Here is a 25,401-nt window from a genome sequence, read left to right as displayed (position 1 = left end):
TCTCTCTCTCTCCTATTTATTTGTTGGCGCGGGGGGGGGGGGGAGGAGGCAAGAGCCCCTCTTTTCTTATTCTTCTTCCTTTCCTTTTTTATTCTCTTTCCCTTTCCCTTTCCCTTCTCTCTCTATCTCTTATTTATTTTTTTGGCGGGGGTGGGGAGGGAGGAGGCAAGAGCCCTTCGCCCTTCCCCCGTTTCCCTCTTTCCTTCTTATTCCTCTTCTTTCTTTCCTTTAATATTTCCTTTCCCTTTCCCTTTCCCTTCTCTCTATCTCTCTCTCTCTCTCTCTCCTATTTATTTGTTGGCGCGGGGGGGGGAGGGAGGAGGCAAGAGCCCCTCTTTTCTTCTTATTCTTCTTCCTTTCCTTTTTTATTCTCTTTCCCTTTCCCTTTCCCTTCTCTCTCTATCTCTTATTTATTTTTTTGGCGGGGGTGGGGAGGGAGGAGGCAAGAGCCCTTCGCCCTTCCCCCGTTTCCCTCTTTCCTTCTTATTCCTCTTCTTTCTTTCCTTTTATATTTTCTTTCCCTTTCCCTTCTCTCTCTTATTTAAATTGACGATATCGTGAATTTTATCGCATATTTTTCACGATTTAGTCTATTCGCGATGTCCCTTCAGGGCCACCATAGGTTTGAGTAGTCCGACAGCTGCCTGCCAACCTGCCGAGCCCGCCGGCCCAGTGCTTTCCCCCAAGTCCGCATCCACGCCATAAGAACCGCCGCACGCCTAGCGAACACTCACTCCTGAAGACGGACAGTCAACCTGTCCGAAACGTCGAGTCTACTCTCCTGCTCCTCCTCTGCAACTCTACTCGCCTACTCAACTCTCCAACTCAATCCAGTCTTCTACTCAAACCTCTCATCCCTCCTACAACTTTCTGGTTTACAGTCCTTTTCAGGACTATACTCACTTCCGAAAGATACTCTTCCTTCCAACCTCCACTTTCTCGCCTTTCCATCTCACTTCTATTTTCTATCCACTTTCCTCAGTCCCTCGAGGACTTTACACATGGTGTACCGTAAACCTCTTCCGTGATTAAAACGAAATTTATATGATAAAGTAATGGCAGTTTTAGATTTATACGGGTCAATTTTTCAAGAATTTGAGAGATTTTTGATGGAGTCGGTTTCGGATTTGAATTTTGAGTACGAAGATGGCATTTTGAAGGGCAGGTTATTCGTCGCAGATGAAAGAACATCTTCTAGACTATCTAGAGGAATTCATTAGAAGTTTGTAGGATCTAGAATAGTGGAGAAGGGAAGGAAGAAAGAAAGGCCTAAAAATGGACCAGAAACGGACAAAATGGCGCCTGGATGGTTATGCATGAGTGATTTCGAAAATCGAAAAGGTAGGTGACCTTGATGAGATGCTAGAGACCATGCCTACGACATTTGAACGGAAATGGACATGAGGAAAGCACCTAACTAGGAATAACAAACACTACGTGCAAAACGAATGCGATTTCCTGGGAAGAAGAAGAATATTAATTTGGAAGAACGCGAACGAAAACAAGGCAATGTCGAAGATCGTCATTGCAATAAACAATATTATATAATCACAAGGGCATGCTAGGATTGGCACCACGCTTCTTAAACAAATCTTATACTTCATTCTACCCCCCATTAGTTCGCACACGTATCGATTTCAACAGGAGTATGTCCATATCTTAAATAAAACATTAAATAAGCTATTATCGCCCAATATCTATAATTTGAAGTATATCAACAATTCTTGATTTTTTTTTTCTTTTTTTAACAATAGGTTGCATGATTTTTTTATTAATAACAAATTTTTGAATCCAAACAAATACGGGTTTAGAAAATAACCACTATACAAATTTAGGTCTTGTACAAACAAACGACTGAATTACCAGTGCAATGGCAAATAAGAACAAGTAATACGAATATACGCTCAACCATGCTATATTTATACAAAAACATACGATACATAATTATGGAATTGGAGGGCAAACTCTATCTTGGTTGAAAGACTACTTGTCGAACAGACATCGATATGTTTTATGTGATGATACTGACTCTAGTCTTTTACCGAATAGGTATGGTGTCCCTCAAGGCTTCGCTCTGGGACCACTTCTTTTTCTTTTGTATGTAAACGATATAACGAACGCATCATATGTTATGTCATTACTCCTCTTTGCTATACGACATACATATTCTTTTTTACTCACACAAGAACATTGAAATACAAATGAAAACCTTTGATTTGGAGTTACCAAAAGCGTCCACATAGTTTAAGAGCAATAAGTTACCTCTTAGTATAAACAAAACTCATTTGATACACTTCAACCACCCTAATGCATACAGAACTGCAAATATGACAATTAGCTTTTTGATTGATAACTTACCCTTAGAACAAGAGCGTAACTTTAGGTTTAAGGAGTGATTATTGATGAATGTCTAACGTGGAATGCCGATCTAAATTATATCAACAGATTTGTATCTAAAAGTGTAGAAATTATATTTGTAAAATGATTAAAGAATTCACTAAAACAGTTTCGTTTTTTTACCCATTCAGAAGCTGCAAGCAGTTAACATTTTTTGTAATATCAATATTTTGCAGGTTACAATGTTTATGTTCAAATAATCCAATAGCCTACTTCGTCCGGCATTCCACAACCTGTTTATTCTAAACAACACAATCCACCCTTATCCGACACGAAACACTCAGAACTGTCATTTTTATAAACCCCCAATTGCTAATTGTGCATAAAGATTTCCGACACTATGGCCCTGGCTTATGGAATAGTCTCCAAATGTTAAATCATGTACTACGATAAATTCTGTCATGGCTGCCATGAAGCGTAAATTATTATCAGCTTACAATTCATAATGTAATAAGCACTCGCACAAACACTTACGCATGTACATATATAAAGATTTTTTTTTTAAAGTTTCACAAAAGACATACATTTACAAAATATACACATTTACACATTTAACGCATCTTATATGTTATGCCTGAAGAGACAAAAAATGTACTTCAATTACGTGGCCGTTATGACGACTTTATTTCTGATTATACTATGTGGTATAGGTTTCGTCGCCCATATAGGTTCCTTTCCTGAGGCCGCCATCACGTTCAAGCTCTAGCTTTAGGTGATCTCCTGCTTTTTTCTTTTTCGAAAGGTATTTAATATATTTATATTAGGCCAATACGATTAAATAATTATGTATTTAAAAAAAAAAATTAATAACGTATATGGACTTGGTTTGTATATCAATTTCTATTGTTGACAAATTCAGAAATAAAATCAAAAAGAAAAACAAATTAAAAGAGATTTTATGCAACCGCCCCCTAAAATGGAGAATAATTCATGCACTCTACAATACTACTGATAACATTATATGGCACTACGAAGGGCGTAGATGTGTAGGAGTATTTATAAAAGTGAGGGTAGAAAATTGTAAGAATCAAACTCTCTTGGGGAGTACAAAAGGTCAAATTAAGGAGCAAGAGGAAGAATTAGTAACGAATAAAGATATTCATCAGGTTCACTAAAGTCATGAATATCACATTTGCTAGCCTCATTGGACAAGCCTCCAGTTAACCCATTGCTTACTGGAACCTGGTGGTCCATGTGTAAAGCCATATGGGAATAAGATAATTCAGTAGTCAACGGGTTAACAAATACTAAAACATTTTCTTGTCATAGGAATTCCTATTCTGATTGTACGACATGAGGAAGCAACGTTCTTAAAGGCATAATCAGTAAGGGTATGATTGTGTAGAAAGATAAAAACAGAGAGTACTTATAACTGCAACAGCAATATTCTTGCATTAAATAATATATGTAAATATAAAAGTTAAACTATTAAAATACCAGGTAGTTGTCTATGATCTATTTTCAATTGATAAAAACTCCGAAATCCGGTAATTTTGACACGAAATTCATTATCGTTGATATTAAGCTTTACATTCCCCATAGATATAAAGCGTTTGAAGAATCTTCTGATAGTAACTATAATATAATTATGAAATGAACCGATTGTGCCACCAACCCCTTGTTTTTTTTATTTCGATGTGTCCTTACGCTACTCCATCCGGGGTATGTTTTAAGAACCTTGAAAAGTGTGTAATGATACAGACTTTGTAGCTTCCAAAAGTTCGTGTGAAATTTAGGAAATTTCTCCTTCATATTAGGTATTCTGAGTATAAAGCAATCATTTTTATATAACAAAGATAAGAGTGGAGCTAAGAAACCCTTGAGAAACACTTTATGTATACACAATTGTGTTTGTGTGTGTGCGTGTGTGAGGGATTTGCAAGGACCCTTCATTGTACTTCTTTAGATTTTGGTTTCATCCAGAAAGATAATTTGTATCATGAAACATATTTATCCAAACTGGAAAACACACTTGAATGATTGAAAAGGAATGTATATATTTGCTGACTCCAATCATGCCAAATATTTAATGATTATGAAGCGCTCCGAGGAGACCCTGTAACACCACTTTTATATAAATATCTGCTATTTCATAATAAATAATAGTAACATAATATTACGTTTAAACTGAAGAGGCTGTGAAAATAACTTAAAGAAATAATAGATACATGAATAAAAGAGTATGATAAATGAATGATTAAGTAAATTAGTAAAGAAAGAAAGAAAGACAGCAATTTACTTAAATAAGAAATACATAAATGAATGAGAAAAACGATATATAACTGAATAAATGAATGAATAAAAATACACGAATACAAAATATGATAAAGAAATATCCTATAAACCTAAGCGATATGAAATGGGCAGTCGTAATAGGACAGGGCGACGGTCAAACGATCTTCCATGAGTTCAAGGCTGGTATACATAGGCAGCCTAAGTGTACGGCGGAAGCCATGGTTATCGCAACCATGGCCCTCTGGCATCAGCAGGGTGAGTCTGTCTTCGTTGTCGCACGGTTGCTCGTTCACGGAATCGTCCATGGGTACCTGAAGGGGAACGACACGAAGACCTAGGTTTCCTAGTCCACCCACCGGGACGCGATCAGACCCCGCGACAAATACTGCAACAAGATAAATCATAATAATGATAGTAAGCAAATAACTACCGTTGGTGAAGGTGATGGGACAAACTATCACTTCCGAGGCGATCTGGATGTTGCTATCTTTCCGAAGCGAAGCTGAGGAAAGATAGCGTATACATTCTGATCGACGAGTAAGTGATAGTTTGCCATCGCCTGAAACCAAAAGGTGATTATTTGCTTTATATTCCACATCTAAAAACAATATAACTACAATAAGAAAAGGACGTGTATGCATCTACATGAAAGACACCAGGCCCAAATTCACACCAAAAAGGTTAAAAGTTTAACCCAACCCCTTGAAGGTACGGTGCGCGCACGTGTTTGCTTTAATTGCGCTCATTGGTAATGCGCGCTTAATTACGCCTATTTTAGTGCGCTTTTGGATAATCTTCAGTGAAAGTGCGTTGCCCTTTGTAGATAGTGGGTGGTATTCTCTTAAGTTAAGCCGGGACTAAGTCCAGACTAAACAAGAATTTTAGTTCGCACTTCTATGGAATGCTAGGTTTCATCTTCCTCCTTCAATATTCATGACAAAGATAATCTACCAAGGACTTTGTTGAAATTTAGTGTATACTCATATTATCTTTTTCTTCCTATTTCAGTGCAAAATTAATTTTTTGGACACTTTTCATTGAAGGATTAAAATAATCTGTTCAGAGTAAATTAGTTCACAACAGGCACTCCATAAAAGTGTGAACTAACTAAGCACGCGCTAACTTAGTACGCGCTACCGGAATACCGCCCAGTACCTCTATCTTCAGTAAAAGTGCGTTGCCCTTTATAGATAGTAGTACTACCTACAAAGGGCAACGAACTTTTTGCTTCTCCCATCAATGATGGGCGAACTATCTTTGATCACGTGATTTATTTATGGCCAATCGTAGAGCAGGATTTTTTAGTATGTGGAATATAATTGTTATTATAATCATTTTAATCATAATAAAGATATTTTTAATAATAATGAAAACAAAGATAATAATAATTAAAATAATAATAATAATAATAATAATATAATGATAATGATAATAATAAAAACAATAATTATAACCCTTATGACATCAACATTGCAGTCCAGGATAGCTAGAGACAAAAGGCTTAATAACACAGATATGAGGATAGAGATAAAGAGAATATGGAACGTCAAAGGAGAGGTGAGTCCAATAGGCTAAACCATCTGACACACAGGCATGGTGAAGAAGGGCATTGAAGGTCTCATCGCCAAGATCTTCCCGAATCCATACTCTACGACTTGCATAAGATAGATATATTGAGCACAACGAGACTCATTGGGAAAACACTTGGACAGTAGAACAATAGAGTATAACAGAAAATAAACTAAATAGCACTTAGTGCTTTTTGTTACAGCAAAGTGATTTAAGAAAAAAATAAGGACTTGATCCTGTTTTAGGAATAATTATGATGATGATGATAATCATAATGATAATATCAGTAAATCAATAATCATTATTAATACCGTATCCCTGAAAGCCCTGCAATCGTATTATAACCCCGGCTTAGCATGGCTACCGCGCACGAGCATTCAAGGAATTTCTAATTCCTGCCGGATACCCATTTACTACACCTGGGTGGATCAGAGTGGAAAAAGTAGATTGAGATTTCTCAGTCCAGCGACGAATCCAAAAGACCACCACACCTCTACAGATAATAATAATGATAATAATAATAATCATGTGATGGTGATGATGATGATGATGATAAGATGATGGTGATGGTAATAACAATAATACTAATCAAATTAATCACTATTAATTAGTTTTAACGCTGCTCTTCCTGTGGTCCATTTCATTACCGCTCCCCCCCCCCCCCCAGCGATGCCAGGCACCCATTTACCCGTGAAGTACGGGCAAGTACGGGCAAGCAACTGTTCCAAGGATGCAAGCACAGGAACTGAAATCTAAGCTATAGGAAACCCAAGGAAGGCCGAAGGACCATGAAGCCAAAGATGGCCTCGATCTTCAGTCTCGTGAACCTTGTGACTGGCTAGTTGCTACAAGATTAACGAGACAAAAGTGTTCTCGTAAAAATTCCTGCCGGTGGGCCATATTGGCCACGCGAACCTTATTCTCGTGCATTTTCTGTTATTTGCCTCAGAATGCCACCACAGTCGAGCAAGTGATGAACAAACCGTTTTGACTTCATCAGTAGAATTCTTAGGAGCACTGTTAAATACTGGTAAAGACTGTGATTTCTAATTTGAGAGGTCCCAGGTTATATCCTTGCTCGGTGCTTACATCTTGTTTGGCCCACATTTTGTTCCTCTCAACCCAGGTGTATTGGGGATCTGACAATGATGGGGGTGCTCATAATTGGAGTGCCCATGGAACAAGCAGTATTACCATTGGTGTGGCTATACTGAAAAAAAGACCAAGCTGTCATTATTATAAATCTAGAATCTCGACACTGCCTTCTGTATCCTTTCCATTTAATGGTCGTTATAGATATCATTATTGAATGGGTGGCTAAGCATATAAACAATAGGTAAATCTAACATTTTAGACTTACCAAGAAACTTTCTTTTCATGTCATCGTCTAGAGCATGAAATACCTTCCAGAACATCTTGATGGTTGGGTGGGAATGTTTATACGGCCGTTTATACTGAGTCAACTGATAATAAATCAAATTATAAATCATTAACAAAATAAAATAAGCAGATTTCCCATGTGGTTCATATTTTGTTGAAAGATTTTCATTTACTACTACACAATTGCAGTGTCAAACACAATAAACGTTTTCTGACAAATTCCATTTCTCTAGCAATCAATCAATAACCGGATAAACCAATTGCTCTAACTATTAGATCGATGGCAAGCAAATTTCTTTGCAGTGTCATATAATTTCACAATTTCGATTCGTTACTATAAAAACCAGGATTTAAAAAATAACATGTATGTACCTTTACATTTTGCATTGTTTTGCTTGGAAACTTCTACATTTGAAAAATGTTCATTAAAAGAAATAGGAATGTATAAATTTATACAAACTCCCAAACCCTTTTGTGTCAGAGTAAGGTTCGTTCATACAGCTGTTTACCGCGCCATTTCACGTAAAGAAGTATTGACCTTTTAGTGGAATTTCTGTCACCGTTTCAAAAACTTTCGGCTATTAAATAAAGGGGAAACAAATTCATGTTATTCATGAAGCGTCTCATTATTTTGGGAGTGTTTTTTTCAATAAAATATATTTAAATGTACAATGGTGCAACCCCGTGTTTCAAAGATCTGTTGACATTTGCGGCCATTGATACATTAAACTGGTCTATTATGTATTTTTAGTGTGGTCCATATCTAATAATAATATTCGATTTATATAGCGCCTTTTCCAAATGATACAAGGCTGTCTCTGTCTCTTAGTATATCAGCCATTTAAGAGGAGTTGTAGAAGTATGTTTTCAGTGGTTTTGAAAGAAATCTAGTGAAGTTACCTGCTCAAGGGCTTTCCAATCGAAGTATTTCTCTCCGATGACAAGCGCTTCTAACTCGATAGGTCTAAACATATCAAAGGCCGCGGGATTGAAGACTCTGTTGAATCCTTGCTTGAAGGCTGAAAACTGTGACGGAACCAGGTACTCTCGAACCCTGTTGTCCACGTAGAGATCACTTTGGCACAAAGAAGATAAAATAATAGTTGGAGGATTGAGAATGTCAGAAGGCATTAATTCACTGAGGATTGACGAAAGGGCATGCAAAAGAAGCATGAAGTCGACTGCACATACTGTGGTAAGAAATTCTATATGGTAATTTTCTGGGGGTAATTGTCCTCGGGAGGGGGGGGGGGATATTAGTTGTCCCATGGAGGGTAATTTTCTGGGGGTTATTGTCCGTAGGGGTAGTTTCCCGCTGGTAATTTGCAGAAGGGTGATCGCCCAGGGGGTAATCGTCCAAGAACCTTTGACAAATCTGCCATTTTAACTATATGCCCAGCTTTGGATCAAGCTGCCTTCAGACGTCGCTGGGCCTGTTTTCCTTACACGTTTTCTGTCGTGACCTCGACGCTCCTCCCATCTTCCAGCTTCACCTCATCACCATAGCAACACCCCATCACGTAATCTTCTGTTCCAGTTCGTAATTCGGACATCTGATCTGCGAACTCCTTGTCGAGCTCTGCTGCTTCATCTATATTACTGTTAGGGCTGATAATCAACGTGAAATCTAAATAAGTTCATTTAATTGTAACAAAGCAATTTCTTAAAAGAGACATGAAAAAATGAATACACAACTTAATCTATAAATTAAAAAAGACAAGAAAAACAATAGATAACAAATAAAAAAGATAAAAAAATAGGTAAAATATGAATATAAACTAAACAAATAAATAAAATCATAAATCTATAATATATATGTATATGAAATTATACCCCAACGCTGCCACCAGTTTTAGAGGGTTTCTGACCTTAGACACGGCAGACAATGCTCAATCGTATGCCTCTATAAAGGATGAACTCACATTAGATGTTGAAGGAAAAAGATCTATACAATTTTGAAAATGAAGACGATGTTCTTGTTCTGACTAGGCGATACAAGGAAACCTACACCCAAACATGGAATCACGGCCCCCATATTGCATAAGAGCTGTTGATCTTTTTTTAACTTACAAAACACAAGGCGTTATGATTTGGGCCATTACGGTGGGTTTAATGAAGTACTACTAGTTCAGCAAAACATTATTATTTTTAATATTTTTGTTCATCTTGATATCTTTCGATGTACCGAGGCCCTTAATAGATACAACAAAACATTGAAATATAGATCATTGTGTAGTGTCACTGCAATGATTACATTTTCATGTTTTAGATTTAAATATCATTTGTTTTGAAACATGTGAGGATACGACCAATAAGTGCTTAATCAAATCAAGAATATGTATTGCCTCCGTCACACAGAGAAAGGGCTTTCCCGTTTTTCGTGTATTTGTTGTGTTGTTGTTGATGTTGTGGATGTGGTTGTTGTTGTTGGTGGTGGTGTTTTAACATCAACATACCCCTTTCCTAGAAGCTTGGCGTAGAGCAGTTGTGGAAACGGTAATGGAACTATTGCCTTGTTGTACAATGAAAGCCCAAACAGAAGACCACATATCTCGGCTAGTTCGGAGTCCTCACAGTCCTGTTTTAAATAAGTTTTCAGGAAATGTGGTTTTGGTTTAGTTCATGAAATTGAACGCGTATTGCATTCAGCAAATTGGGTTCAGTTAAAACATTGCATTTTCTGAAATAGAAATGAAGAAGCATTACTACAATACAAACGCACTATGAGTCCTCACAAAAATTCACCCTGCCAAATTATTGAATGATCATAACAACAATACAAGTACAAATCGAATAGCAAGAGTTTTTTCAAGGGTAAAACGCAGCAATAACTCGTCACCCAAAAAATCAAACGCAACTTCATTATCACGGCATTATATTAAAAACTTCTTTTGAGTGCCTTTCAATTGATACTTGATATTCAAAATTCCCAAGGTAGCAAGAAATGTATGCGATACTTTTAGAACTATCAGGTAAAGAGAAATGCCAAGGACATATGCCAAGTGTATTTGGAACATATTTTACCAGACAAAAGAGGTGAACTTTGAATTTCATCTAAAAGTAAATTGTCTATCAAAATACAACATGAGCAATGGCAAATATGGAAATAAACCTATAAACAAATTGCTAGTTTGAAGATGTACACTCAAACTCGCCGATAAATTGTCTTAACAATGCGAGGTCTGATCACAGTGGAAATGCCAAAAAAGATTAATGTACCTTCCGAAACCAAACAGGCGAGTGAGTCTTGTCGAGTTCGTTGACATATCGGAAAAGATCGTTCTTTTCCGGATCGAGAAGTTCCTCAAAGACAAGCCGGAAAAACTCCTGTTTTTGATAGAATAAGAAGGCTTACATATCAATGTTGGAGCAGTGTGGTATGTTTTTATTAAGGTGAAGGTTCTTGACTCTCAAGTGAGATAACGGGTTTGATCCTTTGTTCTTTGTCCTTCCAAACATTTTCTAAATATTGCGTCCCATTTGCAGGCCAATAAAGTTTGAATTCCAACGGCATTTGGAATTTAATACTAATTTAGAACTTCCCTAAAAAGAGGGGGGCTTGAAAATGTCATTTAGTGGAAAAATAACGACTATTACTTGTCGAAAAGGCCGTAGTGCTACGTGCTAAAAAGTGCCAATTTCAGACCATTGTACCGAATGGTCGTACGTTCTGTGCTGGGCGCAGAGATTCAATCAGTTTAATGTTGGCCATTACAAGAAGTGGGTTATTGACAGGGGCGTAAATCCCTGGGGATGGGGGGGCTGCATCCCCCCCCCCCCCCCTGGCTTGAAGTAGGGAGAATGACCTGTACAAACATCCCCCCTGATATTACAAAAAAAGAGAGAAAAAAAGGAAGAAGATGAAGAAGAAGAAAAAATGTGATTGTTTCAATTTCAGCATAATGCATGAGAAATTAGTTATTTCTTTTATATATAACTGTATAGCCTACACGTATACAGTATGTCACTATCATTAAGAATAGTTGCGCGACGTGCGCGAACAAGCACTTCGTAAACTTCAGAATAAATTTTCGTTATTTTGCAAGGTATTATTATAGCCCAGACGTAGAGTGCGCCAGCGCTTAAAAAGTGCAATCATGTACAGTAGATGCCCGGCTCCCCCCCCCCCCACATTTATTTAGGGTACGCGTATGCTCGTTCCTTCCCTTTGAAAGCACCCCCCCCCCCCCCTCCCCACCCTATCTCAGGACTGCCAACATTTCTGAATCCCCTTTCGCCGGCTTTTCGCTGGCTTTTCCTGCCTTGGAGACCCCCCCCCCCCAATCCGGAACACTGCTAAATGTACCACACCCCCCCCCCTCAATTTCAGGTGAGCTCTAGTCGATCGAGAGGGACTGGGGGCCAATACTTTTACTTTTCAAAATGAAATTATCCTGAATGAGCTTTCAAAGCTAGCAGGAATTTCAGGAATTTGATCCCGGGATTTGAACAATTTTTCTATGATATTCAAGATATTTTATAACCTCCTTTTTACATTTCTCAGGAGTCCAAAGAGAGAGAGAAAAAACCCACCCCTTTTTTAAAGAAATTAAGAGTCGAGAATGGTACAACGAATCACATTACAACGAAATTATTTCTCTAATGATTTAATGAAACGTAATAGCTTCCGCGCTTCGCGCGGGAGGGAGGGGGGAGGAAGGGAAAAACTGAATTCAGATGAGGATTAAAAGTCGAGAACGGTACAACGAATCGTCTTCTTTCTCTAAAGATTTAATGAAACGTAATAGCTTCCGCGCTTCGCGCGGGAGGGAGGGGGGGGGGGGAAGGAGAAAACTGAATTCAGATGAGGATTAAAAGTCGAGAACGGTACAACGAATCGTCTTCTTTCTCAAATGATTTAATGAAACGTAAAAGCTTCCGCGCTTCGCGCGGGAGGAGGGAAAAACTGAATTCAGATGAGGATTAAAAGTCGAGAACGGTACAACAAATCGTCTTCTTTCTCTAATGATTTTATGAAACGTAAAAGCTTCAGCGGTTCGCGCGGAAGGGGGGGGGGGGAATTGAATTCAGACGAGGATTATTTTCGAAAACGGTACAACAAATCGTCTTCTTTCTCTAATGATTTTATGAAACGTAAAAGCTTCCGCGCTTCGCGTGGGAGGGGGGGGGGGAACTGAATTCAGACGAGGATTATTTTCGAGAACGGTACAACGAATCGTCTTCTTTCTCTTAAAGTGTTTGTTGTTTGTTCGTTTGTGTGTGTGCGTGTGTGTATGTATGTGCGTTTGTGTGTGCGTGGTGTGTGTGTGTGTGTTGTGTGATTATGCGTGCGCGATCGCGCGCGCTTGCGTAAATTAGTGTTGGCGTGTGCTCGTGCTAGTATGTGATGCCTATCGCCGATCATCCCCCCCCCCCCCCACTCCTCGGTACGGATTTACGCCCCTGGTTATTGATGTAGACAAATGCTCATGTACCCTATACAGCTCATTTTATGTATGTTATAACCAAAAGGAGAAAAAAGCCAGTCAGTCACTCAATAGCGTCTGGCAGTGAAGTCTAGCAAGTAAACGTGTTTCCTTACATGATTTTAATACTAGGACACTGCCGACGTTTAAATTTCACAGATAGGACATATATGACGATTTCATAATTCCTGTATAGTTCTACAGAATTTGATGTTGGTTAAAAAAGGGACATAGTATCTTTAATAAAGGTGTATTAAACATTGGCTATTACAAGGCTAACAATAACCACTTACCATACTCAGAGCCCCCCAGTCAATACCCGTTTCATCCATGAAATTGACCATGAAGGGCTTTTGAAGCTTGGACCTCGGGAAAGTCAGCATCTCGGCTAACTGGTCCCTGACACTCCTCCCGAAGATGTCATCCCGGTTTACATCAATGTTAATATACACGTGATATAGAGGCATCCCGAGGTTAGAACATAATTCCAACACTGGATTTAGACTTATTTCCTGTTCCATGGCATCCTTAAAAAGCAATTGTTGAAAAAAAATGACAACTTTGAAATTAAATATTAGGTAGAACTAACTACTATAACCTTAACAAAATGACAACATATTACACTTATACAGCATCATGTGAATACTTCAATGCCCTTCACAATGTCATCATCATTACGCCTGGTCATTGTATTTCGAGCCCGCATACACACGTGCACCATTTCCACTCCTAGGTAGTTTTCCTACCATTTTGCACGATTCACGCACATTCATGAAAGGCAATGGCGAAAGCAGTTACATTGGCTTTCGGCAACGCTCACAGGTACCCATTATATCCTGGGTAGAGAGTGTCAATAGAGATGAATTTCTTGCCAAACTACGTCATGCCGCCGCAGGGAATCCAACCCTAACCCATGTTATTCAAAGTCTGTTGAGGCAGGGGCAGCGGTGCATCTTTCAGAGTGTGTTTGTGGGGCGGGGGGGGGGGGGGACAACAAAGAGGGGTACCTTCAAGGCGAAACCTCAAAGTGAACAAACCCCATTTTTAAACGTTGGTATATACCCCTTCATCGTCTTTATTGAGCAGGGGGGTCAGACAAGGATGCCCCTTGTCTTTTTTACTTTTCGTTATTGTAGCCGAATTTCTAGCATGTAAGATCCGAAAAAACGAAGGTATAAAAAGCAATTCATATCTTAGGTTCTACATTGTCCAAATTAAAAGTTTCTCAACTCGAAGATGACACAACCATTTTTGTCAAAAGTTCAGAATCATTGATCAATGTTATGGAAGAGGTCAGGAATTTTGGAGCAGTGTCAGGTCCTCAAGTAAATTGGGATAATACTAAAAGTAATGAAATTAAATACAGCTTATGCAGGTGTAGATTGTGGAGAAATGAAATGGAAAATGAATGTTTAAGTTGGGATGAAAAAGAAAAAAATCAAAATAATTCAAATTATATTGAAAAACTGGAAACACAGACCATTAACGTTGTATGGTTAACTGGTTGTTATCAAAGCCTTTAATCGTTACACAAACTGCTCCAAAATTCGTTATCAAATAATTGAATAAAATGATTTTATGCTTTTCTTTGGAGTTCAAAGAGAGAGAGTGAAAAGAAATGTCTGATTAAATAAAACGTTAAATGGTGGTCTTGATATGGTTGACATGGATTCGAAAATAAATTCTTTGTATTTATTTTGGATAAGCAATTCATTGGATCAACAAACTTGCAGATGAAATTCATTATTCAAATATTGGATTGAAAATTGATTGTAATTTTTCCAAATATCTTACAATATCATTTAAATAAGAAAAACATATAACAATTTTGTGTAAACGAAAAAGACTGCCAGAGATTTAACAAAATCTTCTGATTGTATGGTCAGCATTTAAATATATAGACTTACGGTTAAAGTAACATGAATAGAAGAGGACATATTATGGAAAAGTAGTCATATTATTTTTAAAAAATCTACATTATTGTTTTCAAAGTGGTATGTAGGCCTAGCTGGAATTTTTAAAGTAAAACATGTAATTAAAACTGGAAGTTGGAAAGATTCGATTCTGTTTAAAAGTAAATTTGGTATTCACCTATTATTATTAATGAGTTCGAATACGCAAAATGCAAGACATGTTTTCCAACCTATTGGTTAAATAAATTATTTATTCGAACGAAGGTTCAATTAAGTACTAAACAAAACAATTCAAATTTGATAGAAGTAGCTACATGAGAGTTTGTTGATATATTTAGTTACAAGACGAAACATTAAAAGCTTCCGCAACCAATTGCTAAAAGATAAAGGTAATTTACCTTTTTGTTTTAATTGGCAGAAAGTAATCAATTTTAAATGTCAACAAATAGGAAATAATAGGATAAAACAAGTTAATTTTTAAGTATTGCAAAATATCTTCCCATCAAAACATAATCTATGCAGATGGCGTATAATTGACAATGACCAGTGTGATATTTGAAAATAAACATAAACAACTTGTCATGTCTTGTTAAAATTAATAAGGTTCGAGTTTTTTGGAAAATTATTAAACACTTACTTTATATTTACTTTCATGAGCAAATAGATATAAATGAAAAAACATTAGTTATAAGTTTAATTGTATTGAAGAAAAAGAAATCCTTGAGATAAAATTCATGTTAATTTTAGGCCAATACATAATATACATAATGTATATCCAAAATCGCTATCATGGTAAAAGAGTACAATAGTAAAAGTTTGTTTATTAATTTCAAATGATAACTACAACTGTATAGCAAATAAGCAAAGTTTTTTATTGACGAAACTTAAATAAATTATTCAGGAAATGTTAAGGTTATAACCATTTATTTAATTAATTTTGTCGTTTTAATTATGTTTAAAATGTAAATTATGTGAATATATATGGAATATGAGATATGTGAAATAAAACACCTCGGTATTAAGAGGACAAGAAAACAAAAATACCCCTACATCGTCATGATTGTGATTACACTACAAGGGATGATATCAATATTCGTTTCTCTCTTTACATAGTTCAAGATACTGTTTAAGCAACATACTTTGCAGATTGGTGTGATGGTTTGAATATCGATTTCCGACCGAGCGAAGCGAGCGAGCAAAAGTTCAAAGATTCATGAGGTCTCATTGCGAAACATTGCATCTTATAAATGGGACCAAAAACAAACCCTGATGAGTTTTCAGCACAATCTAATGAAGATAGACTGAGAAGTTTGTTTATAAGTAACATAATTATAACGACTATAAATGCGAGCGAGCATGGCAAGCGAGCTCTTGGGAAAGTTCTTGGAAAAAAGGGGGTTCTCAGTCGCTTTAGAATAAGGGATGCATGTTATGGAGAAAGGAAAAGTGGGCACTTATCAGAAGGCAAAAGAACAATTATTAGAAAAGTAAAGGTGCACGTGTCAAAATAAAAAGGGCAATTATCAGATGTGAAAATGGGGCACTACTTGCACCTGAAAAAAGACACCAAAAAAGACAACAAATACCAATACAGCTCCACTTTCAAATAACACAGTGACCGTTAATTAATTAATTAATAATAACAATACACGGGCCGGCGGCTGGTTGTGCGTTTTATAACCAACACGAAAAAGCCCCCCCCCCCCAAAAAAAAAAAAAACAACATTGGTATTGGCTGGATTAAAAGGAATAATGGGCTATCTCGTTTTTTCAACGGCTGGTTCAAAATTATCGAATTTCTGTTGGTCCAACAAATATAAGAAATCATTATTTTATATGGATAGTTCAGCCGTTTCTAAACTAAATTTGATCATACAAAGATGATTTTGTCATTTAAGTTGTATGCTCTTTCAAATTCGACCCTCAGTTTTTCATTATATCAAAACAAAATTATTTTGTGTAGCACACTCTGTACCAAAACTCAACTATACTTTAAAAATACAGACAAAATAAATCAGAGGCTAAGGAATTTGAATGAATTCGGAAAAAAGTACGATTTGGCACTTTGTAAACCTACATGGTGTAGTATTATTGTATTGTTTGTTGACTGATCCCAACTTCTCACAAAGAAATAGAATTATACTTACATCTTGTTTACTTATGTTATGGCATTCAATCATCTCTGTTTTCATCTCCAGATCAATGAGAAATGGATACGACGCCCAGGAGAATTTCTGCAACGGCTATAACCATAAAAAAAAGTACACTACCATTCTTCTTGTTTATAATAACACTGGATTGAACATAAATAATTAATAAATTTACGGTAAATAGCCCACACTGTGGAAAGATTGGTTTTCAATGGGAACGTGTCAAACATTGCAAATAGTACATGCATTAACGTTGCAAATTGGATTGACATAATCTGCACTTCGTTTAAGCAAAACAAATTTTAAAATAATGGCATCACTGTAAAGACGCTCTGTTTTCCTTTCATGTTAGTTTAACCATACATAACAATTATTCAATTGAAAATTTTCGTCATTTATTTATCTTGCATGTTTCAAATACACATAAAAACAAAAATGTATCATAGGCACTTCGAGATCTTTCCTTTATCCTTGCTAGGATACGAGAGTCATTACTCCTGACAGTTCTGTAGTGATATCAACTATTTTAATAATAATAATAATAAGTTACATTTATAAAGCGCTTAATACAATGTTTCTAAGCGCTTAACATACAAGTAATTAGGTACAACGTAAAATAAACATAAAGCAAAAAAATACATAATTCTAATAATAACATTACAGATAATTAAAACTGCCCTATCAATTACTATTACCGGTAAACAAAAAATACTTCAGACTTGCCTTAAAAGACTCTACAGATGGGGATTGACGAATAATAATAGGTAAACTGTTCCATAATTTAGGGGCTGCAATGGCAAAAGTTCGCAAGGGTGGTTCGATGTGATACATGGCGCTTTTTAATTTTCAGATATTCGGTAATCCGAAAGTTCAATTTTTCTTGTTCGATACTACAAAAATTTAATTTTAATAAAAGTACGTAACTATTACCAAAACAAAACTAATAATAATAAATTTGACACACTATGCCGATTGTTTATAATTCTGAAAAGAATACAACCCTATGTCATCAACTTCGGAATTGTGAACTCTTGTATGGCAATTTTTTATAGAGCCTTCGAGGGAAAAAAATGATTCTTCGGCAAAACTAGAACTCCCCCTCCACTGAAAAGAACGATCAGACCGGTATCACTTACTGGAGGTGGATGTTTCCAGACTTTGTCTAAATCTTGGATGTAGAACGTCTGAATGGAAAGGATGTCTTGCTGGAGATTAATCTAATATAGAACAAACAAATACAAAGGATAACACGGAGATAAGGCATATATTTTTGCTGAATGAAATACAGATGTCGATAGATACGCAAAAGTATTGACAAGACATATTAACATATTACTCTGAAAACATTTACACATAATCAAAGTGAATATGATTAATTAGACACCTTAACCGTGTTGAAAATTATCCTCACATCAAGGGTGGTTATGTTGGCGGTCGGGAGTTAAAGATCGCGAATCCATGGCTTCTTTCAAGATCTGACCTTGTGTAGGGCCCGGATATGGGGAGATCTAGAGGAGAATGGTGGCGGGTGGGGGGGGGGGGTATTTTGACCCCTTTACATGTGAAATATTCCCTTCAAAAAGCTAATTAGAGTAGGGTTAGTGTGTATGTGTGTGTGTGGGTGTTTGGGTGGGTGGGTTGGGTTGGGTTTGCTGGTGTGGGTGTATGTGGGTGTGGACCTGTATGCAATTCGTTAAAATTGGTCCAGGGTTGAAGTTCGGAAATCTGTTAGTGTAGGAAATTAATTCAGAGCAATTGTTGCAGGAGCAAGTGTCTAACAGCCGTAAAAAAACTAACAGAACTGGTTCAAATAGTATTAACTTTCTCACCTCATTTAAGTAGCTCAGAACTCTCAGGTTGCTCCGAAAGTTGTCCAGTTCCTTCTCCAATAGTGCTCCGTCATTGAATAGGGTTGTGAGGGACATTCGGTAAGCCGTGATTGTACGCTGAAATGACATCGGTTCGAACTTCCACCATCGAGCTAAGATGAAGCAAGTGGATATAGAATAAAGGTTAGATATGGTGTTGGGTGCATTGCAGGGTTGAAATCAAGGATAACATTGGTGCTTTATGTTAAAATTGCTGTCGGAACTCGTGTCATACAAACCCGCTTAGCAATCTTTATTTACATCGTTTAATTAACCTGATCGCAAAGACTTTCTTGAAATAAACTCTATGGGAATTTAAATACATACTGTATCGCCTATAGAAATTCACGTTCGGATTGGTAATGATGCATTACAATGTTTGCAGATTGCGAAAGGCTTTCGTCAAGCTTTAGCTGTTGAAATTGTCCAAGGACGATTTCCCTTAAAGATGAAGTTGAGTTCTGGTCATGCGATTGCATTGTGAAAGAAACGGTGTGGAATCGACCAGAAAAGGTTGATCATCTAGCATGTAAGAATATGTGTGTATTGCAAGGTTCTGGAATCATCAAAATGATAAGAGATTTGGCCAAGTCTTGGTAAAGTTACAAACACTGTACACAGAAAGATGTATTTGGGACTACACAAACACGTGGCGTAAAAATCCTACCCTGGATTTTTAAGCTGTTACTTGTCATATTTATAATATGAAGGCATTTGAAGAGCCATGCTTTTCAGGGAACATGTATTATCTAATGTTCTTCCACACTTGCATAAGAATGATAACGCTCACAAATTATTTTTCACCTCTTCCCAGAACTCAACCTTCTCTTTAAGTCTTTACGATCATGTTGCCTTTGCTTCGTATTTTCTAAACATCACATGACATGAGGAAATTGTCTACAGAGGTATTTATCAATAAGAAACAACTTTGGAAAACTCGAGTGAAGGCAAATACTTGGAAAACCTCACAGTAAACACAGTGCTCTCATCATGAGTGGCAGTACGCCGTACAAAAGGCATGTTTAAACTCATCCAAAGTCATTTTATAAAATCTTGCTTTGGATATTTATTATTTCATATTTTTTCTGCCATTCCTAAAGAATTTTTACATGATAGATCATTTAGTGATTTTGAAGATAATTAGCCCTAAGCATTAAACAATATATATATATACAACAGGCTGCTTTGCATTTTTGTCCCCGATGCAGGTTACTCGGTTTTCCTAAAGTTGTGTCTGACTGTTTACCAGGTGTTGCCGATTTGGAATTGTTGTATGCGGCCTGCGATGCCGTGTGAAGGAATCCTAACAACCTTTCTGCAGCAGCCAGGGCACGGCGCCCCCAGTGGCGGTGAGGGTTACTGAAGACAGGACATTCCATCAGAATAAATATGAACTGAAGGGCTTCGACGTGGGGTGTCGACTGGGGTATGCTGGTACACAGATCAACAGAGATCACATCGGAGAGCTGTGGAAGATGATAATGTGAAAATTAACTTATTTTGTAGAATTCAATTACCTGTAAAGATATGCATAGTTGTTTTAAAAAAAAATACAATATAACTGATATCTTAACATTTCTGAGTAAGGTGTATTACATTTCAATTCAACCATGTTGTATGTAGTTGTTAATTTGTTAAGTTGTTAATTTGTTGTTACCTTTGGTCGCTTTTAGAAAAGATCTTTTTGATCTTTACAGCAAATCATAATATTTCGACCATCCGACAAGATAATCAAATTATTAAAACATTTAACACAAAAGAACAGAACTGGGAATCGCTGTTTTTGATATCAACTTCCTCTGTTGAGTTTACCCAAAACAATTTGTTTTGAATAGATTTTTCGTATCTCTTCCTAGGAAATGTGTGTTTTCTTGCTGAATAAATACGTTTTCGTTTGATTGATAAATGTTATTCTTTTAAAAACTGCAAGATGTGATCAATATGGAGTTCCGTACAAATGTTATGGCTATAAATCATATTAATATAATGACGAAATCTAACGTGCAATGTAAAACTATTAACATTTTTACCCTTTCAAGGAGTTTGTCGTTCTTACTGATCACTCCGAACGCCCTTCTCGCTGCTTTTAGATCAATGTTAAGACCATTGACTTCGTTAGGTCTAAAAATATGAAGTACAAACGTTAAAACTAGATTAAATCATCGCGAATACTTCTAGGAAATTAACTTAAAGACGATTTTAATGCCTCATCATATCGCCTTTGAAAAACGACGTCCGTATTGTCGCTTATTATACGAGGTAAGGAACAAGTTTAAGGCTTTTAAAGTTGTTTTGGTTGATTTTTTAAAATTCCATGCGACTGTAAATCAGCAGAGAAATTAGAAACCGCTTGGAACATGCTCCACATTATTTGCAGTAAAAAAAAAATATTTTGTACACGATTAGAATACTGCTAACGAAATGGCTACAAAGTGCACTCACCAAGACCGAATACAAACACAATTGATAACGTACTTTTCTATATCGTTGTGGTGAATTATGCAATAGCTTACCTCCTAATGTTCGAAAATAAGAAAACTTTGAACTTAATTGTTTAAGAAGTACAAATGAATACCTAGAAAATGTTAAATATATTATGTAGCCTAACAGTTTTAATTGCAATCTTTATTATAGTATATTTTATTTTCAGAAAATAGACCCTTCAATAAAACTGAAATTAAATTAAGGTAGGGGGTGGAAAGGGTAAGTGGTGTTGTTTATGGGAATATATAGTTGTTGTAATGATGATAATCATTAATATGTACACGCACTGGTTCATGTGTCTTGTTTATATGATTATTAATTTTTTTCCCGATTGTTATTGTGAATAGTCATCGTTATCCTACATGAGATGCATATAGTGTAATTTAAATCTCTCTCCTGGGTTTTATGTCACATCCTTACTATAATATTATATGTACTTTCATGAATAAAAATGAATAAACAATATTGTTTTTAATTGAATAATCAATTTATTGCAGTTATTTAGGGACCCCGATGAAGAACATGTAAACTTTGTCAGATGATCTGAAGCGGGTGATCCATCGATTTCCTTTTTCAGTTTAATATTTCAACCTCCTAGAATATTCCTTGTAGAATATATTAGGTTTTGGTTTCTGTATGTGTTAAGATGTTTGTATTATATATTTTATGATCGTAAATAAAACCAGTCTAAACCAAAACAATTCAAAGACAAACACCGGGTGTGGCGGGTTTTAAAGAACCCAATCTACCTGTGGTAAAGCTTAAATGTAGATGCTAAGACGATATGTATGACCTGTGAAATGATTGTCCTTGGAAAACATCATCTTTACCCTGTTTGGCGGAAGGATGCATTTAGGCAAGCAGGGGATGAGAACACCATGCTTGCATATTGGAATAAGGCGTCCTCTTCAGCGATGTCTCCTTCCACGTCACTTAAACTCTGCAGCAGTTCGGCAGACAGTGTATCGATCTCTCTTCCAGGGGTAATTGATATATGGACATCTTCCCTCTGTGGGTGAAAAATATAAAGGAAGGAATGAATACCCGCTCATATTCAGACTTGAAATGCTATCAAAATCAAAAGACATCATAACCAGCGATTTAGATGATTACTAAATAAAAGTACGTCAGGTAAATTTTAAGTTTGGGACAAAATATAATTATTAACAACTAGCCTTTTATTTGTTATTGATATTCTGTATCATTTTCTATTTTTCAAAAAGTAAATCTTCGACGATTCGTATATTAATTGTACGTGAAACTCATCTCAAACTCTGAAATGTCTTTACAGGCCCCCATAAACATGACCAACTAATCTTCACGTTTTTTGCACCTTCCTCGGTTGTTGATCAGGAAACTACAACGACAAAAGCCACAACATATAACTTGAAGTAAACTTACCATCGGTTCGTCCTGCTCTATGATAAAAATGTTTTCCTGTCCAGCGCACAGTCGGCGCCAGGTTTTTGGAGGCCTTTGATTGTTCTCCTGACCAACACCAGCTTCTCCAGATAAATCTTCCACCGTTTCTCTCGCAGGACAATCATGGTCTTTGGTGGTTGAAATCGCATCCAATGCAGCACAAAGATCAGTAATGCCGTCCTCAATAGGAACAAGGTGTTCAGCACAAAAGGCAGGATCATTCATTAGAGATACACCCACTTGAGTGGTGGGATGTGTTGCAGCATCAGATGAAAGTGTCACAATCCTCTCTTCTGACCAAGAGTTGGACTGAGGGATCTCACTTCCTGACTGTTGGGAGTGGAGTTTAGTTGCTGTTCTATCCATGTCCGTAGGCGCTCTCTCTTTGTCCTTTGTGGATTGACTGTACTGTTCGTCGGAAGACGTACCGTGGGAAAATTGTGCGACAGGCTTAGGTGATGTTTCAACTGAATCTGCGTGGTTCCATGACATGTCCTCTTGGCTGTCAATAAAGGCACACCTAACTCCCGGGTCATCATGAAAAGCATCACAGGAAATACTGACATCATCCTCATCGCAAGTCAAAAAGGAATCATCATCACTGTGCGTGTCGCCGATGCTGCTACTGCAGTCGACAAAATCACCATCTTCATCGCCGTCGTCTTGAAATGCAACAAATCTACAATCGTTTAAGGAATCGTCTCTGCGGGTTCCTTCTTCGAACCTTTCGAAATGTTCGTAGTCCTCTAAGGACGTTGCTGGTTCCCAGACCTTTGGGTCAAAGACGTAACGACCGGGTGGCCAATCAGTGGACGATTCACGTTCAAACACATCAATCATCGAACCTCCTTCAAGGTGTTCAAGCTGTACAATCCCATCCTTTTGGACCTTCTCGTGATCAAGAACGAAGATCCCGTGTGTGAAATCATCAACAGCATATGTACATCGACTGCATGGAACGGTAAGATAGAAGTCTAAGGTGTCGAAATATGTTGCGGTATATTTTTTCTTTGTCATCAGTGGTGGTTTCACAAGAGAATATCATTGAACTATTTTATCTTATTTATGTTGACTTATGTTAGTATTTTTGAAATTGTTTGGAAGTTAAGGGTCTTGATCCACGAAAAAAACACTCTTTGGTAAGCACAAAGACAAAGTTAATCGTTTGCTCATTCTAGTCGTTTCAGCCACTGATTTCAATAAAGGAAATTCTTTATTGTGGACAACAATGTAGAATTAATATAATACTGTTCCATCTACTAGTTCCAAAAGTATCAAAAGATTAATAAAATCAGTTTGTCATCAAAAGCGGTGATATAATGGTAATCTTGTGGAAATAATCAAAACAATTAATACCATAAAAAGCTATAGAGCAAAAAACAACACCAACAAAACAAATTAACGAACACAACAATAAGTAATAACAACAAAATACATAAATGCACACCTGGTTGACTGTAGAAAAGAGAACGTGCGGAACCGTTTGGGTCGTCCAGGTCTCAGTTCAGACTTGCCCCATTCATCAGAGTCACAAGGGCACCTGTCTACACCCCTACCATATACTAACAGCTGGCCATTCTACGGAAAATAAACCGCAAATTCAAAGAAAATTATAGCTCAAGGAGATCGATCACAAAACAATCATTTACTTTTTGGAAGACCTGAAATATCCTCACTTATTCTAGTCTGGTATGTAGTCGAAAATAAGTAGCGTGAGCGCCAAAGTTTGCAAGAGGTGCGTTGGCTGGTCTTTCTACCTGTCTCAGGATTGCTACATCGGCATTTCTTATTGTTAAAGATTCGACGGAGATCTATTATTTGAAGTTCATATTTTGAATATGAAATATTAGCATGGAATGATCTCATATTTTAAGGAGTAACCAAATGTAACGTGTATTAACAGTAAGAAGTAAGGAGTACCTCTCATTTGCGACTAGTTCCACTTATATCAGGAGTAAATCAAAGAGTCATCAGAATCAGGGAGTTGTTCAAGTAAATGCTATACTTTACTCTAAATCTACAATTATCATGACATTGCTGAAAAAATAGTACCCAACAAAGATAAATGACTGCATGAAAGCTCATCCCATTTAGGAAATGATCATTACTGATCACGATACTAGACATTGAATTCGTCACGGCGACGATTTAGGTGATCTGCCGCCTTGATCGAGACATATGTAGAAACTCAATGGGAGATTTGGTCTTGTACAGACTATGCCGTAAATAAAATACAAACTCAATGGGAGATAACACGCACTGTACAAGTAGAAACCATAATGGCAAATTTTGCAGTTTTCATCTTTAATCGGAATTGTAACCACGTTGCTGGTCGTCTTCTGATCAAAGATTGAATCATAATGCATACAACATAGCAATTATGTAGAGTTTCAGCGAATTAAAAAAATAGGTACTTGAAGGAGCGTTGATTATGAGCTAAATTAAGGTCAATGAAAGCTAAAATGATTTCAGAATGATATGAATAGTATCAGCAACACAATGCAAATGAACAAAATTGAATTAATACATTCAGTACGGACGGCACGAGCAAAAAAAG

The 25,401-nt window shown here is 36.8% G+C and overlaps 2 protein-coding genes across 2 annotated transcripts; both read right to left on the bottom strand.

The window, feature by feature from the left end:
• Nucleotides 1-4,716: 4,716 nt before the first annotated feature.
• On the bottom strand, nt 4,717-9,222 carry LOC115922855 (probable E3 ubiquitin-protein ligase HERC3). The gene is made up of 4 exons (XM_030982594.1): nt 9,028-9,222; nt 8,482-8,656; nt 7,562-7,664; nt 4,717-5,017 (listed from the first exon to the last, which is right to left on the bottom strand). Exons 1-4 carry the CDS (start codon nt 9,132-9,134, stop codon nt 4,743-4,745), a joined length of 660 nt encoding a protein of 219 aa, XP_030838454.1. The 5' UTR covers nt 9,135-9,222; the 3' UTR covers nt 4,717-4,742.
• Nucleotides 9,223-13,282: 4,060 nt separating this feature from the next.
• LOC105444864 (probable E3 ubiquitin-protein ligase HERC6) lies at nt 13,283-23,684 on the bottom strand. Its single transcript, XM_030981364.1, has 8 exons — nt 22,824-23,684; nt 22,253-22,431; nt 20,969-21,059; nt 20,185-20,404; nt 18,900-19,051; nt 18,207-18,287; nt 17,068-17,163; nt 13,283-13,534 (listed from the first exon to the last, which is right to left on the bottom strand). The coding sequence occupies exons 1-8, from the start codon at nt 23,682-23,684 to the stop codon at nt 13,283-13,285; spliced, it is 1,932 nt and encodes a 643-aa protein (XP_030837224.1).
• Nucleotides 23,685-25,401: the final 1,717 nt, after the last annotated feature.

Source organism: Strongylocentrotus purpuratus, unplaced genomic scaffold (genome assembly GCF_000002235.5).
Source record: "Strongylocentrotus purpuratus isolate Spur 01 unplaced genomic scaffold, Spur_5.0 spur5_scaffold_12, whole genome shotgun sequence".
Lineage (NCBI taxonomy): Eukaryota > Metazoa > Echinodermata > Echinoidea > Camarodonta > Strongylocentrotidae > Strongylocentrotus > Strongylocentrotus purpuratus.
This window is presented reverse-complemented; position numbering and strand designations above follow the sequence as displayed.